General features: G+C 48.4%; 1 protein-coding gene across 2 annotated transcripts in view; it reads right to left on the minus strand.

Moving 5' to 3' along the window:
* Positions 1-1,365: 1,365 nt before the first annotated feature.
* The window catches only part of LOC146785096 (uncharacterized), a 192,688-nt gene continuing 176,869 nt past the window's right edge, over positions 1,366-17,184 (minus strand). For both annotated transcript variants that reach the window (XM_085633649.1, XM_085633650.1), the window contains one exon: positions 1,366-3,391. In XM_085633649.1, the coding sequence (XP_085489775.1) occupies positions 3,380-3,391 (12 nt within the window). In that variant the 3' untranslated portion in view covers positions 1,366-3,379. The remainder of the gene's footprint in view (positions 3,392-17,184) is intronic.

A 17,184-nucleotide genomic window follows, 5' to 3' on the forward strand; every position in this document is an offset into this window, starting at 1 on the left:
ATACGAGTGCCTCGGGTTCTGTCATGTGCACCTCTTAGGCTCAACGTTTTGCAGGGAGGTAGTAATTTTCTTCCACAGCTGTTTAATTTGTTTGAGCATGTTTTTGCTAACTCTGCAAAACATTTACTTATGTATGTGCTTATACATAGGAAAATGAGTTTTTAGTACAATTTTAATGTAAAATGACCCACAAAGTTATTAAGGGCCCAATTACGAGTACGGCAGTCCACAGGACCGCTGTATTCTGGGTGGTGGTCTGGCAACCACCATCACTGCGGGCCTGCCTGCAGTATTCTGCCACAGGACCGCTGCACCTGCCAGGATCCAGGATCCCACGGCATTGGTGCAGTACTCAGGAGTAGTAAAATGGTGACGGTGCCACTGGGGCACCGCTGAGCATATTATGACTTGCCTGTCCACTGCCCATTTCATGGCTGTGAGCCCGCCATGAAAAGGATGGCGGAGAGGCAACTAAAATGGGGACCTAAGTTGGGACCCCTGCCGCTCCCAGGCTGGGGGAGCAGGAAGGCGGTACATGTTATGTCCCCCTGGAATTGCACTCCCGTCCTGCATAGTGTGTCATGCATGACATGGTGCTCTCACGGTGGCGGCCTGCATGTTAAGCTCTCCAACGAACTTAACATACCACCGCTGTGAGGCCTCGCCGCACCGCCTGACTGCCCTAGATTCAACTCTGAATCGGGCGGGCAGATGGATTACGGCCTTGGCGGTCCTCCTGTGTGCACAGCGGTGGGGGTCCTACAAGGGGACCGCCAAATCCATGATAAGGCCCTAAATGTCTTTAATGATTGGAGCAGTAAGGCTGTCAGCAGTGTGTTATTAGTTCATTTACATCTTAGTGTATCAAAAGTGCCCGTGTGGCAAGGCTATTCCTCCAAGTGTTTTAGTAACTTTTAATCCCTGCTTCATTTTCTTTTTGCCTATTTTCTATAATGTTTCTTTTTGATATGCGACTTGGTCTTCTAATATCTACTTCCATCAATCTAGTTCAAGTGCCCTGAAACTTTTCATGTGACCTAATGATACTAACATATGTTCATATTATCGGAGATCTTTGCTCTGGATCCTGAGACAGTTCCTGTTACTGGGCAGTAAACACTGTGGGTACTGTTAGGTAACACCGATGTCCAAAGCCCTCAGAAGTTCATGCACTCTAGTTACAGAAACAAGTTACTCCGTTTGTTCATTTGACTCGTGAAAGGTAGCTTGGTGGAGAAGCCAAGGTTTAATAAGGAAGTGGTAGAAGGTTTGGAACTCAGGTACAGCATGACACCGTATTCCCACACAATAACCTAAATGTCCAGTCAGATTTACTGCTTTTACAATAAATAGGTCTTTATTTACAATGAGAAACAGCAGTTAAAACAAAACAGCCATATAACCCAAACAATTTTAAAACGAATATGCCTCCTTATCCCGCATTCTTTTTCCCCGCAGGGAATTACAACACAGTCGTTACAACGACCGCGTTGTAATTCCGCATACCATTACCCCGCAAGTCGTAACAACGACTTGCGGAGGGGGGGCGCTGGATGTTGGAATAGTCTAATTTACTATTCCAACTCCAGTCTGCACGGACATTAGGGAAGGTGTTGGATTTTAAATCCAACACCTTCTTCCCCCTCCAACAGTCGTTGTTCCAACTTGCGGAGTAATGGTATGCGGAATTAAAACGCGGTCGTTGTAATTCCCTGCAAAGTTTCGCGGTAAACGTTGTTTACCTTTTAAAACACATACACAGTACATTAAAAAATAGGAATGTCTATGGACACTCATCCGAAGGGGGAATTATCATGATCTGTGGTTGTCTCTAGAAAAGGTCTGATCCCAGTCTTCTTAATATGGATTTATTTGACAATAGTTCCCAGTAAATGAAACAAAGGTAGCAGACAGAATGCTATAAATCAGTTAAGCATGCCAAGATACGCCTGCCTTTTGACCAGTCTCAAAGATAATGTCTCAAAGCACAACAGCATCTTAAACATTCAACAATCCACCACTCAAAGGGGAAATGGGATTCCCACCACATCAAATTGAATGGATTTGACTGGGCCAAAAGGGAAAGTCCAAAGTCAAGATTTCATAGTCCAGTTAAATAGGGCTGCTTGCCTCCAGTGATCATTGACGAGGTAGGAGTTTTGAGAGGGATGGGCAGAGCAGACAAAGTGCAAGGTGAGACCAATCACACATGCACTTGTCTCAAAAGTCATACATGAATAGGTTATCCAAACGGAGTCTGATAATGTGTAATAAAACGTGTTCTAATTTGCCACCCACTTTGTGTGGTGTCTCCCTGGCAAATTGCTGGTGAAGTCATAAGGGGTGCTATATTGATGGAGGCGTAGCGATCTGTTGTCATGAGGTGGCATCGGTTGGCAAAGACTTGGTAGGAGGACATAGATATGTATCTGCTAGCTATGGGGCATCTTTATTATATTTTCACACAGCGCAACGCGGCAAGCCACCTTACTGTGCTGCGTGAAAGGACCAGAATGTGCCGAATTTATCATACAGCACATTCCTGTCCTTTACTTGCGCTGGCGCACTTTGGCTGCCTAGCGCAAACACAGGCACCCTTGCACCATGGTGCAAGGGTGCCTGAGTTGTAAGCAGAATTGTTTTGTGCAGGAAGGGACACCTCCCTGAAAAAAAATAATCCTGAGAGGAATTTTCCTCTTTCTATGTGTGCTGCAGAATGGGGAGAAATTAAGAGAAATAAAGATATTGCTCCTTCTTAGGCCTCACCTGGGGAGGACATATTCCCAGGTATACCACTAATTGTAAAACTGGGAATTTGCCAAAATGCATGGGCGGATGGATGCATGGGAACACCCATGCACCCACCCATGGAAGCCTCACTTGGGCAGAGTACTGCACAGCAGCGATTTGTGCTGCCTTGTGTTACTACAGATTTATGAAGCCAGGGCAACATAAGGTGGATTGATAAATCTGACACTATGATAAATATGCCCTTATGTGCCTCTCCAGGTGTCCATGTGCTGGTGTGTAGGGGCAGGAATCTCTCTTCTACTGGTGTTGAAGTCTGAATCCGTAAACTGCAGCAGTCACCTAGTTAAGCCACGCAGAGTATATAATTGGAATGCGAGCGAAACTGCATTTGCTCTTGGAAGGCAGAGAGTCATTACTCCCTTTTGATGCTCCTCAGCATCTGAGTAGTGTTTTGTTGCAACGATATGTCTTCTCTTTATGCAGAGGAATCTGTTCAAAGGTGGTTCTTAAAGAATCATTTTTTCTCACAACTGATAGATTCTGCAGTATTTATTTTCAAATGTGAAAATGCTTATAATTTTTCTGCAGTGGTGACGAGTTACATATTTTCTCACTGGCTCACTAATAATCATTTCTTTGCCTGCAAAATAAGAAAAAACAACATTAAGTGCAATTTATATCTTGCAAACACAGCTACAATAGATCACATATGCACTGATTCAAACGTGTAATTGTTTATTATCATGCACTCATATACCTATCCCACTTACTCCTAATCCCAAATTCTTCTTAGAAACCTTCAGCTCCTCCAGAAAAATTGTATCTCAGAATTCTACATTCCTACGCCTCGTGTGTTCATAGCCTGGTCATAACCTGGATTTAAGTCTATTTTGCCTATCTGATAATGTGCAAATAATCCCCTCTCCAAATGCTGCCACATTAGGCGTTTGAATGGACATAGAAACAACATTATTATGCCATATCACGTCTGATCAGGGAGCCTCAGAAGTTGGTTTCAAGAGGTTGCACCAGGCAGTAAAGATTCATAAACTTATAGTATCCTTCATTCATCCTGGCTGGGTATTAGGCCATTTGAAACCTCTTATAATAGTCCCATGATAGCAGCCTGGGGAAAAAGTTAAAGGCACGGTGAGCATGAAGTGTGTGAATTGAAGTACACCAGATATAGACATGAACAGGCCCTGCCCCCAGTCATTTTTGACTAAAAGGATCTCCAATGCTAGGTTTCCCGTATGCAACTCTCTGACATATGGCGCCTCGCCCATCTGACTGATAGGAAACACTTGCATTACTCCGGCCTTCATAGAATTCACACCAGGATAGATGTTATTTACCGCACTGTTGACTCCCAGAATAGGCAGGAACGAACATTTGGGACGCACTCTGTTGGATCACAACCCACTTCTACTCACATTGAACTGGGGGTGTAGTGTCCTGAGAAATGGGGCACTAGGACCCCGAGGAGGGCAGAGGGCAGGAGAGGTCACCGGACACCAGTTCCGGTCAAGGGGTGAGGGGCAGACCACAGGAAGCAAGGGACGAGGCAGGACGTGCAGCATGCTGGCTGCAGATACACAACGATACAATAAAGAATAGAAGCTGACCTGGCTGTGTGGTGGTTATTGCTGAGACGCGACGCGACAACTGGCGACGAGGCGGGATCGAAATCCACGCGTCGCGGCGACTGTCGGAGCCCACCCGGTCGCGGAACAAAATTCGGAGCCAGGAGCCCACCCTGGTCCGAAGCGCCAGCAGAAGAAAACATCGTTGCGGGAGCCCACCCCGGCGCTGCTAACAGAAGTAAGAGCAGCGCGTTAGTGAAACTGAAGGCAAGATCAAGATCCCTCCCGTGCGTGAGCTTTAACGAACTCTCGCGAGAGGAGGCGGCCATCTTAAAGTCAGGCGAATTGAGCCAATCAGCGCCCAAGATAGACGGCGGCCATTTTGAAGGGTCAGGCAAAGTCCCGAACAGCGCGAAATCGCGCGAGAGTGCGGCGGCCATCTTGGAGTCAGGCGAATTGGGCTAATAGGAGCACAGGAAGGCCGGGAGGCCATTTTAGAGTCAGGCAAAAAAGGAAAATAGACGAAAAAACGGTCCAAATAAGGAGAAAACGATAAGAAAAAGGTGCCAAAGAAAGAAAAAAGCACCAGAAGAACAAGAAGGAAGAAGAAAGAAGGAAATAAGTACATAAATAAAACAAAGAAAGGAAGAATATGGGTGACGAAGAAACAAGGAGCACACAAGCTGTGTTCCGCAGGCCACTGCCATTTAACATATCGGAACCACAAGCAGGCATCAGATGGGAGAGATGGCTACGACAATTTGAACGATACATGCGTGCGACGGACGTCGCAGAGAGCAAACAATTAGATCTGCTGGTCAACCTTGCGGGAGACGAAATAGAAGACTTAATGATGACACTACCAAGTGAAAAAACGGCAGATTACAAAGGCGCGAAAGCGTGCCTCACAGAGAAGTTCGACCCCCAACGCAACATCGATTTTGAAAGGTACACGTTCCACACAGCATGCCAGCAACTAGAAGAGAGCATGGATGATTTCGCGACAAGGTTGCGGAAGTTGGTGACATACTGCGAATTCGATAAATTCGACAACGAAGAAGCAATACGAACGCGCCTCATCGTAGGGTGTTTGTCAGTAGAGTTCAGAGCACGCATCCTAAAAGAACCAACAACACTTGAGAAAATACTGACGATGGCCCGCACAGAAGCACGGGCCACGCAACATGCCAAACAAATACAAATTGGAAAAGAAAAGGGAGAAGCGATGGCACATCGGATGACGGAACATTTCAAAAGGAACGACAACAGGGAGCAACAACATCACAGGAAACAAGCGGTCACCTGCTACAGATGCGGCCTTGACTTCCCACACGTTGGCACCTGCCCAGCAATGGGCCAGAAATGCAGAAAATGCAATAGGGACAATCACTTCGCAAGCACCTGCATGAGCAGGCAATTTAGGAACGAGAGGGGACGAACAGCAAGACAAGGGACAACAGGCACCAGACACGCCAGACATATGGAGACAGCAGAGAGAGGCTCGTCGGAAGAGTCGGATGAACAGACGACGGCTGGGAGAGAAGCACGGCTATACCTCATGTCCGACACACCCAAAGAAGGAAGACAGCAGGAACACATCCAGCTGGTGGAGAAACAGCAAATAAAAAAGACGGCCACAGTAGACATCGACGTCGGGCACCACAGAACAAAATTTGTGCTAGACAGTGGTGCCACATGCAACATAATGTGCATGTCCGAGTACGTGAAAATGAGAACAAGGCCAACGCTATCGCCATCAACAGTAGATGTGTTCACGTGGGGATCAAAGACACCAGTAGAAAACATGGGCAAGTTCACTGAGACGCTAACATATCAGGACGTGACGCTACAGGAAGAAATACATGTGCTGAAAGGGGACATCCCAGCGCCCTGCCTGCTGAGTAACGTGACGGCACAAGTCATGGGGCTGTTGGCGATGACGTACCACATGACAGAAAAAGAAAACATACTGCAAGAATATCAAGAAATACTGCAGGGACTGGGGAAGCTAAAAGACAAACAGGTCACCCTACACATAAATGAGGCGGTGAGACCAGTGGCACAGCATCACAGGAGAGTGCCGATTCACCTACAACCGCAAGTGGAGGAAGAAATAAACAACCTACTGCAGCAAGACATAATTGAGCCTGCAGACGGGCCAACACCGTGGGTATCACCGATTGTGGCAGTCCCGAAGAAAAATACGTCCAAAATAAGGATCTGTGTGGACATGAGAATACCGAACACTGCAATATCGAGGGAACGTCATCCAGGACCTCATCTGAACGACATGATCAGCAGGCTGACAGGGGCGTGCCGATTCTCAAAGCTAGATCTATGCAAAGGGTATCACCAACTAGAGCTGGACCCACAGTCGAGGTACATAACAACATTCTCCACACACCTAGGACTATTCAGATACAAACGGCTCAGTTTTGGTATCTCGTCAGCGGCCGAAATATTTCAGGAGACAATAAGGCAGGTGATACGACCAGTACACAACAGTTTCAATTACAGTGACGACATCCTAGTGTTTGGGAAATCGGACGGAGAACATGACAGCGCCTTAAGGCAAGTGTGCAAACAACTAAAGCAGGCTGGACTAACACTAAATGGAGAGAAGTGCGAGCTAGGGAGAACAGAACTGATTTTCTTCGGACACATATTCTCGGAAAAAGGGATGAGGCCTGATCCCAGCAAAGTGGAAACGCTAAAGAAGACAAAGCCACCGTCAGATGTGGCAGAAATAAGGTCATTCCTAGGCCTGGCAAGCTACTGTGCCCGATACATACAAGACTTTGCCACAGTGAGCACGCCGCTGAGAGAGCTAACGAAACAGGGCCAGAAATTGGTCTGGTCTCAAGAATGCAATGAGTCGTTCGAAGAGATAAGGAAGGCTGTGATGACGGTGGAGCACCTCGCATACTTCGACCCTCGGCTCTGCACCGAGCTGACGGTTGATGCCAGCCCAGTGGGGTTGGGTGCAATATTAGCACAACACCTGCCGGGAAAGGAGTCACCAAGGAAGATTGTCTCATACGCCAGCAAAAGCTTGACAGACATTGAGAAGGCGTACTCCCAGCCGGAGAAAGAAAGCTTGGCGGTGGTATGGGCATGCGAGCATTACCACATGTTTGTGTACGGAAAGCCATTCACCATCATCACAGACCACCAAGCACTAGTAACAATTTACGGCAACCCAGCAGCAAAGATGCCGCCTCGCATTGAGCGCTGGGGCATCAGACTAATGGACTACGACTTCAAAATTGTACACAAACCTGGGAAAGAGCAGAATCCAGCCGACTACATGTCACGGCATCCGCTGCCACATGCAGAAAAAAAGGCCTCAATGGCCGAGGAATACTTAAACTTCGTGCTAAAGCAAAGCACGCCGGCACCAGTAACTCTCACAGAGATAGAGAGAGAAACGGAAAGAGATGACACACTCCGAGCGGCCAGAGAAACGAAGAGACAGCAAAGATGGAGACATATAAACAACAACTGCACATGGAAGGGAGGAGTACAAAAGGAGGAGATGCTGGCCCTACAGAAAATAAGTGGGGAGCTCTCGGAGACAAACAGCGGAATAGTAATGAGGGGCACCAGGATAGTCATAACCAAGTTCACTACGACGCCAAGTGGTCAGCATTGCACACGAGTCACACAGGGGCATTGTGGCGACAAAAAAACTGCTGAGAGAAAAGGTCTGGTTCCCGGGGTTAGATCGTCTAGTCGAAGATACGATCGCGGCCTGTCACCTCTGTCAAACGACGGGTCCGCCTGCAAGAAAAGAACCACTGCAAATGTCGGAACTACCAAGAGCAGTATGGACAACAATGGCCGCTGATTTCTTTGGACCTCTAGACGCGGGAACTAACCTACTGGTCATAATGGATGAATACTCCAGATTCCCGATTGTGCGATCAGTCTTCTCAACGTCAGCAGCCGCAACGCTACCTGGTCTAGACGACATATTCGCAGCCTGGGGCTCGCCGGAGACGTTGAAAACGGATAATGGCCCTCCGTTCTCAGGAGAGGAATTCCGAAGGTTCATGGCTTACCTCGGAATACAGCACAGAAAGGTAACACCACTATGGCCGCAAGCAAACGGCATGGTCGAAAGATTTATGGGAAACATCAAGAAGGCAGTTCAGAGGGCGAAACTGTCGCAGATTTCCCTAGGCCAAGCACTATGCCAAATGCTGAGGGATTACAGAAACACGCCTCATGGATCGACAGGGAAATGCCCGGCGGAGTTAGTACTAGGGAGGACAAGCAGAACAAGGCTGCCGCAGATAGAAGGACCGGCCGCGCCGGGGCACGAAGGCGTGGCAGCAAAAGATGAGGCAGCCAAGAAGAGAATGAAGGAATATGCTGATGGAAGACGACATGCCATCAAATCACACCTCCATGAAGGAGATACTGTCATTGTACGACAGAGACAACAACGGAAGTCGGACAGTGCATTCGCCCAAGACCCATTGACGATAATACAAGTGAAAGGAACAATGATAACAGCAGAGTCAGACAGCAGGCGAATCACAAGGAACAGCTCACACTTCAAAGGCTTGAAAGAAGAAAAAGAGGAAGAGCACGTGACAGGCACCGAAGGGATAACAACAACAAGGGAGTGCAATGGAGCAGGTGTCGCAGAAGCAACAAGGCCAAAGGAGGGCCAAGGACAGGTGGAGAGGCCAAGAAGAGACATTGTGAGACCGAAGAGACTAATAGAAGAAATGTAAAATGCCGCTCTAGGCAGCATCTCACGGGTCACATCAGTCGACAGTTCACATCCTGCAACTGACTACAAAAGAGACTGTCCCATTTTATTACTAACGAATGCTACTGTCGTAATGCCTTTGTGACAAAGGGGGGAGATGTAGTGTCCTGAGAAATGGGGCACTAGGACCCCGAGGAGGGCAGAGGGCAGGAGAGGTCACCGGACACCAGTTCCGGTCAAGGGGTGAGGGGCAGACCACAGGAAGCAAGGGACGAGGCAGGACGTGCAGCATGCTGGCTGCAGATACACAACGATACAATAAAGAATAGAAGCTGACCTGCTCACCAATACCCACATGGTGTCTTCCAGTAAGGATACTTTGGGACCTGCTGTACCTGGCGAGCCTGGGGGACACAGTGAATACTTACTTCAGTGAACATGAGGGCACTGCCACTACTACACCACCTGAATGGGAGGTGTTCAAGGTGGTGCTACATTGGATAGCCATTAAGACAGCAAATGGCAGTAAGGTGACTCTTCAACAGGAGTTGACATCCTTAGGAGCTAGATTCCGAACCCTAGAAAAGCGCACTTTCCGATTCCTCCTCTGCCACTGAGTTGGCCCAAGAAATAATAGACCACACAAGTCACTAACGTGACTATCCACCCTAGAAGATAGAAAATATATTGCCCCCAACATGAAGAGGGATACAAGGCGGGGAGCCATCTTGCCTGGCTTCTTCATTCAGGAGTCCCTAGATCCCTGATAGCGGCTATTTGCACATGGCAGGGGTGTATCGCAAATAAACAAAGATATATCAATTACATGTTCTGGGAACACTACAGCACACTGTACTCTACTCCCAAGGCAGCAGAGGTACCTGCTATTGAGGCATACTTGGATGCCCTCCACCTGCTGAAAATCACCCTTACAGCTCTTAGAATTGGCACTCCACTTGCTACACAGGAGATTCAATTGGCAAATATGCAGATGGCATGATATCCTCCTTTGTCTTTGTTAAACACAGATTATAAAATCCTAGGGAAGGTATTGACGAATAGACTGGTTCCAACAGCAATCGACGGTCCACCCAGATTAAAATGGCTTTATTCCGCGATGTAATACCTCGCTCAATTAGGTCAGATTGCCTATTATAATGGACTGGGCCCGTTCCAATGAGGCATGCCTCTGGGTTGCCACCCTGGGCATTGAAAAGGCCTTCGATACCTTTGGGTGGACCTACCTGCTGTTAGTGCTCCATAAATTAGGGCTGGGCCCGATAATTATGTCATGGATATGACTACTCTACACATCTCCAACAGCATGTGTGAAAACTAGACAAGTGATATCAGACCCACTTTCCATAGAATGTGGCATGCGTCAAGGGTGCCCACTCTCCCCCATTCTCTTTGCCATGGCCATGGAGCTACTGGCTTGCGCTCTCCGAGTGAAAAAACCTACGTTCTCGACTCTCCAAGATCGTGAATGGTAAAAAGGGGTAGATGAGTTCTCCATACACTCCATTAGTAGGAACGCATATTGTGTTTGTTGTTTTTGAGAGGAAGTGTGTAAGAGATAGGTACTGTGATGAGTAGATGGTTCATTCTTATTTTGAAAAAAAAAGTTATGATCCCGCGAGACTCTCGCATGATTGTTAAAAGTAGTAAAGAGTAGGTGATCTTTGAATGCACTCTAGTATGCACACTTGTTACTGTTGGAAGGAATCTTACCGAAGATGGTTTTTATCAGTCTATTATTGACTCCCACTGACTTTGTAAGAGTTGTGAGTAGAGTATAGTCTCTTCCCATACCTTACTATGCAAACCCATTATCAGAGAGAGGGGTGTTAGCAGGGAGGACAGTCCCTGCACAGAGCATACCAAGCACAAATGTAATCCACAAGAGAGATCTCAGTGGAGAGACCAGTCTCTCTCCACACCCTACTGCACACACAAATCAGGTTAGAGATGGGCCTCAGGGGAGAGGATACTCTTTCTCACATACTACTATTTCCTTACAATTTTGTTGCAATCCCACGAGAATTTCACAAGAGTAGCTCACAAGCTTCAGGGAGTGAAGCTTGCTGTATGGGCACATGCGATGTCGCAAGAGGCTCACGAGATCCGAAGGAAAATTACCGAGCCTTCTGCGAGAGTGATCACACACCTTAAAAATGGATATGTACATAATGAAGACTAACTAGAAAACCTCTAAACTGCCCTATATATCTTTTGGTATGGCCACGGTTGGCTCAAACTTGTCACAAACCCAACATCACTGTTATACGAGACAATTGATCACAAAAGTGTATATATAATTTTCTCAATATAATTTTCTTTAATATTTCTTTACACAAAAGTTTTTTTAAATTTGATTATTTTTGCATTATACAAACAATTAACAACCAAAATCAACATTGTCTGCGCAGATATTTGGTCGAAAAATTAGATGCAATACAATACAAATCAATGAGTAAATAAATACATAGCCCCACTGAGGCCATCAACAAATCATTCTCACCATTCAAACCTGCTCATTCGAACCTATATACACACATAAAAAGGAGATTCAAGCATAGGGGAGATCCGGTATCAGTGTCTCATATAACAGTGATGTTGGGTTTGTGACAAGTTTGAGCTAACCATGGCCATACCAAAAGAGATATAGGTCAGTTTAGAGGTTTTCTAGTTAGTCTTTTTGCTTCCCCCTCCTCTTGGATCTTTAAGTAACCAAGGGGTGCCTTCCTTTCATAGCTTATGTACATAATGAAAACACAGTGTAGGAAAAACTGATCAGTGTGTATGTATGTATATATATATATATATATGTGTGTATATTATCTACTGGTGGTCGCCAGTAGGTAGTTATAGTTAGAACCTAGTTTCCATAGGAAAAGCATTTTTAGGTCTCGCCTGACCCAGCGCATGCGCTGGTCTGGCGAGACATTTTGTGAGTGCTCCAAAAAGTGCTACCATGTCAGCCTAGAGCTACAGTGCATGTGCGCGGGCGCGCGCGTCGCGCTGTACCGCGATTACTTTCACTTTCGCGGCCGCGCGGCCGCTTTGATGTTCTCTGTGAGGCTTCAATAGATTGCAGCAGTTAAAACAAGCATTGGCATAGCCAATAGGTCTCACTTTTGGGACCTTATAAGTGTTTAGTTATGCAACTGTTGCATGGCTAAACACTTATAAGGTCCCAAAGGCGAGACCTATTGGCTATGCCAATGCTTGTTTGATTTGCTAATAACTTTGGCGTTGTTTGACGAATCTTCGCGAAATTCTCAAAAAAAAGTCTATCCAGATCAACTCCTATCCTGGTAGTTTGGGGGTGATTCGCCAAGCGGGGGCTTAGAAAATGGGGGGTCCCAAAACGCGTTTTCCCCATGTTATTTCCCATAGCAAATTTTGAGACAGGCTACAGCCCGAACTGCTGAACGGAATTACCCCAAATTTTGCAAAAAGGTAGTGCTTGATTCAGAAAACGACCTTTTATTTAAATAATGTAAATCCGTTCAGTAGTTGCTGAGAAAATAAAAAAATAGGAGTCAAAAAATCAATTTCCCATAGGAAACTTTAGGCAAGGCTTCAGCCCGAACTGCTGAACGGAATTATCCCAAATTTGGCAAAAAGGTAGTGCTTGGTTCAGAAAGCGACCTTTTTTTAAAATGGTGTAAATCCGTTCAGTAGTTGATGAGAAATTAAAAAAATACAAATATCGATATCTATGGCCGAAGAGGGTTCGCGAACCCTCCCGACCACGAGCTTTATTCTAATTGGCTGTCAACACTCCAAACCAGGAAGTGTTGGCAGCTATCTTGTGACTCAGTAGAACCGATTCACCGGAAAACAGAATAACAAAGGTGAAAAAAAAGAAAAGGGGGCAGGGTAGAAACACCCTGACCCCCTAGGCCTGCTCAGGGGGTTCCACAAGGACGCCCAGGGCCCAAAAAATCATTTTTTTTTAAATGTCGGCGAATTTCACGCTGGAGTCGCGAATCCCGCCCAAATTTAAAAAAAAAAAGCGTGGGCTCCAGCGCTTCATTTAATTGAGGCCCTTGTGGGTCAGGTCCTGGGGGCATTTGCAACAAATATATGCGAGGGCCCGAGGGGGCCCCCGCATCCCCGGGGACCGCCACCCCCCAGGGCTTGCTTAATATGATGTGCAGGAGAGCACTCGGCCCTCCCACAGCCCCGGGAACTGCCATCCCCGGGGCTTCTTTTTTAATGTGTGGGGGACCTCCAAGGCCCCCCCCAAGCCCCAGGACCACCACCCCCGGGGCTTTTATTAATTATTCGCGGGGGGCACAAGCCCCCCCCACTGCCTCGGGACCGCCAACCCCAGGGCTTTGTTAAACAAATAACTAAACCTGTGTGGGGGGGCTCGAGCTCCCAATACGCCCAGGGGACCGCCACCTCCCCAGGGCACTAAAATGCAAATGCGGGGGTCCGTTACGAACCCCGAGCCCTGGGGACCACCACCTCCCCGGGGCAGTACAGTAGTTGGGAGGGGTGCCACACGGCCCCTCTCCAGGAGCCCTCAATGACCCTCTGGACCGCCGCCCCTAGGGCCGGCTCCTGCAGTGTCGCAGGGTGCCCACCCCCGGGTCACTGCTGTTTGCTATGGCAGGGCGGGAGCAGTGCGGCTTCCGCCCTGTCATAGCAAACACTGGTTTGGATTTTGTAAGCGAGAGCAGGTTTTCTGCTCTCGCTTACAAATGCCAAACCAGATGGCTTTTCCACAAGGGGAGCTGCATGTCAGCAGCTCCCCGTGTGGAAAAACAATGCCAACTCCCACAGGAGGCGGAGAGCTGGCCAGACCGTGGGGGAATTGAGGTCCCCCCATGGTCCCCAACCAAAAGGTCAGGCCCCGGGGGATGGGGTCCCTGGGGCCTTGAGTGGCCTGGGAGGGGGGCCAAGCGCCCCCCTCTATCAATGTATAAAAAAAATATGAGGCACAGGCCTGGGGGATGGGGTCCCCGGGGCCACTTGAGGCCAAAGGAGGGGGGCCATTCAGCCCCCCTCCTTTAAAAAGATTTTTTTTTTAAAATCAAAACGTGGTCATGCCCCGGGGGACGGGTCCCGAGGCCGAAATTGGCCTCAAGAGGGGGGGTGGGCCTCGCGGTCCCCATCCTGTTTAAAAAAAAAAAAAAACAGGCCCTGGGGGATGGGGTCCCCAGGGCCCCAAACAATTTAAAAGGAGGGGGGCCACACAGCCCCCCTTGAAAAAAAAAAAAGCCGGCTTTGCGGCAAAGGCCATGCCCCCTAACTGCAGCACTCAGCAAACGCGCCCCCTGGCGCTTTGTAGGTGGGGAAATTAATTTCTCTTGAATACTGAGGGTTCGTGGGGGCCAACTAGCCCACCAGGTACCTCCAGTATGCGCCAGGGAGCTGCGTTGCAGAGAGGTGTTCAGAGGCCATGCCCCTTTTTACACCTCTCTGCAAAACAGCTCTGTTGCGCTTACTGGTGGGCTAGTTTGCCCCCAGGGACCCTCAGGACTCAAGGGGAATTAATCCCCCAATTTACAATGCACCAGGGGGTGCGTTTGCACATTGGTGCAGGGAGGGGGTGGGGCCTGACATACCAAGTGTGCATATGCACCCCCTGGCACATTATAAATTGGGGGATTAAGTCCCCTTCAATCCTGAGGGTCCCTGGGGGCGAACTAGCCCACCAGGTACCTCCAGTAAGCGCAACAGGGCTGCGTTGCAGAGAGGTGGTCCGAGGCCATGCCCCTTTTTACACCTCTGCAACGCAGCTCTGTGGCGTTTACTGGAGATACCTGGTGGGCTAGTTGGACCCCAGGGACCCTCAGGATTTAAGGGGACTTAATCCCCCAACTTAAAACGAGTCATGTGGCGCCTTTGCACAGTGGTGAAGGGAGGGGGCGGGGCCTGATGTGACATGTGTGCAAACATGCCCTGTGGTGCGTTTTAAGTTGGGGAATTAATTCCCCTTCAATCCTGAGGGTCCCTTGGGGTCAACTAGCCCACCAGGTACCTCCAGTAAGCACCACAGGGCTGAGTTGCAGAGAGGTGGTCTGAGGCCAGACCATGCACCTTTTTACACCTCTCTGCAACGCAGCTCAGTGGCGCTTACTGGAGGTACCTGGTGGGCTAGTTGGACGCCAGGGACCTTCAGGATTCAAGGGGACTTAATCCCCCAACTTAAAACGAGCCATGTGGTGCGTTTGCACAGTGGTGAAGTCAGGGGGCGGGCCTGATGTGACAAGTGTGCAAACGCACTCCGTGGCGCGTTTTAAGTTAGGGGATTAAGTCCCCTTGAATCCTGAGGGTCCCTGGGGGCAACTAGCCCACCAGGTACCTTCAGTAAGCACAACAGAGTTGCGTTGCAGAGAGGTGAAAAAAGGGGTGTGGCCGCGGACCAGCTCTGTGCAACGGAGCTCTGTGGTGCTAAGTGTAGGTACCTGGTGGGCTAGTTGGGCTCCAGGGACCCTCAGGATTCAAGGGGACTTAATCCCCCAACTTAAAACGTGCCACAGGGTGCGTTTGCACACTTGTCTCATCAGGCCCACCCCCTCCCTACACCACTGTGCAAACTGGCCCTCTGGTGCGTTGTAAGTTGGGGGATTAGGTCCCCTTGAATCCTGAGGGTCCCTTGCGTCCAACTACCCCACCAGGTACCTCCAGTAAGTGCCACAGAGCTGCGTTGCAGAGAGGTGTAAAAAGGGGCGTGGCCTTGGACCACCTCTGTGCAATGCAGCTCTTTGGCGCTTACTGGAGGTACCTGGTGGGCTAGTTGGCCCCCAGGGACCCTCAGGATTCAAGGGAAATTAGTCCCCCAACTTAAAACCTGTCAGGGGGTGCGTTTGCAGAGTGGTGAAGGGAGGGGGCGGAACTGATGTGACATTGTGTACTTATCCAATCACTCCGCTAAAACCCAAGCACTTATAAATTCACTATGCACTCTTCTTGCAGTACTCTAATCATCCAGTCAGTACCCATGCACTCATGCAATGACCCAGGCACTAACACATGCACTGCTACAATCCCCTAAGCACTTCCCATGCAGACCTCGAACCACCTATACACTGATTCACTACTCCAATTACCCAGGTAGTACCCATGCACTCCAGAAATCCCTCTATCCCTACCCATGCACTCCTCCAATCACCCAGCCAGCACTATGCACTTATCCAATCACTCCGCCAAAACCCAAGCAGTTATAAAATCATCATGCACTGTCCTTGCAGCACTCTAATCATCCAGTCACTACCCATGTACTCATGCAATGATTCAGTCACTAACACATGCACTGGTGCAATCCATTGAGGACTACCTATGCAGTCCAGTAATCTCCCTGGTACTACCTATGCAGTCCTCCAATCACCCAGCCAGTCCTATGTCCTTATCCAATCACTACGCCAAACCCCAAGCACTTATAAATTCACCATGCACTCTCCTCGCAGTACTCTAATCATCCAGTCACTACCCAGGTAGTCATGAAATGATCCAGGCACTAACACATACACTGCCGCAATCCCTGTGTACTACCCATGCAGTCCTCTAACCACCTACACACTTCTCATGTGATCCTTCAATTCCCCTGGTAGTACCCATGCAGTCCAGCAATCACCTTGTCACTCCCCGTGCAGTCCTCCAGTCACGCAGCCACTACCATGTACTAATCCAAACACTCTGCCAAAACCCAAGCACTTATAAAATCACCATGCACTCTCCTTGTAGCACTCTAATCATCCAGTCACTACTCATGTACTCATGCAATGACCCAGGCATCAACTCATGGCAAATACAGAGGAGGTCATGCTAATCACAGGGGTACCCCAACGCATAGTGTTCCCTGGTGTATGTAGGTGTTTTCACTGTATTCTAAGTGTCTTTCAGCATGGCACTGGCTCTAGGCCTGGTTAGTCAGGGTCAGTTACCACCAGGACCCATCAGCAAAAAGTTGAGGGCACAGGAGGACTTTCTGCCCCTCTGTTGGTTCTTTCTGCACATCTCTTCTTCTTCCTGCACTTTTCTTCGTCTTTCTGGACTTCTGTTGCCTCTTTCTGCATTTGTCTTGCTTCTTTCTGCGCTTTTCTCCCTCTTTCTTCACATGTGCTATCTTTGTAGGCATAGTTAGAAATTAGCATTTAAAAAACCTTTGAA

This window comes from Triturus cristatus, chromosome 11, assembly GCF_964204655.1.
Source record: "Triturus cristatus chromosome 11, aTriCri1.1, whole genome shotgun sequence".
Classification (NCBI taxonomy): Eukaryota; Metazoa; Chordata; class Amphibia; order Caudata; family Salamandridae; genus Triturus; species Triturus cristatus.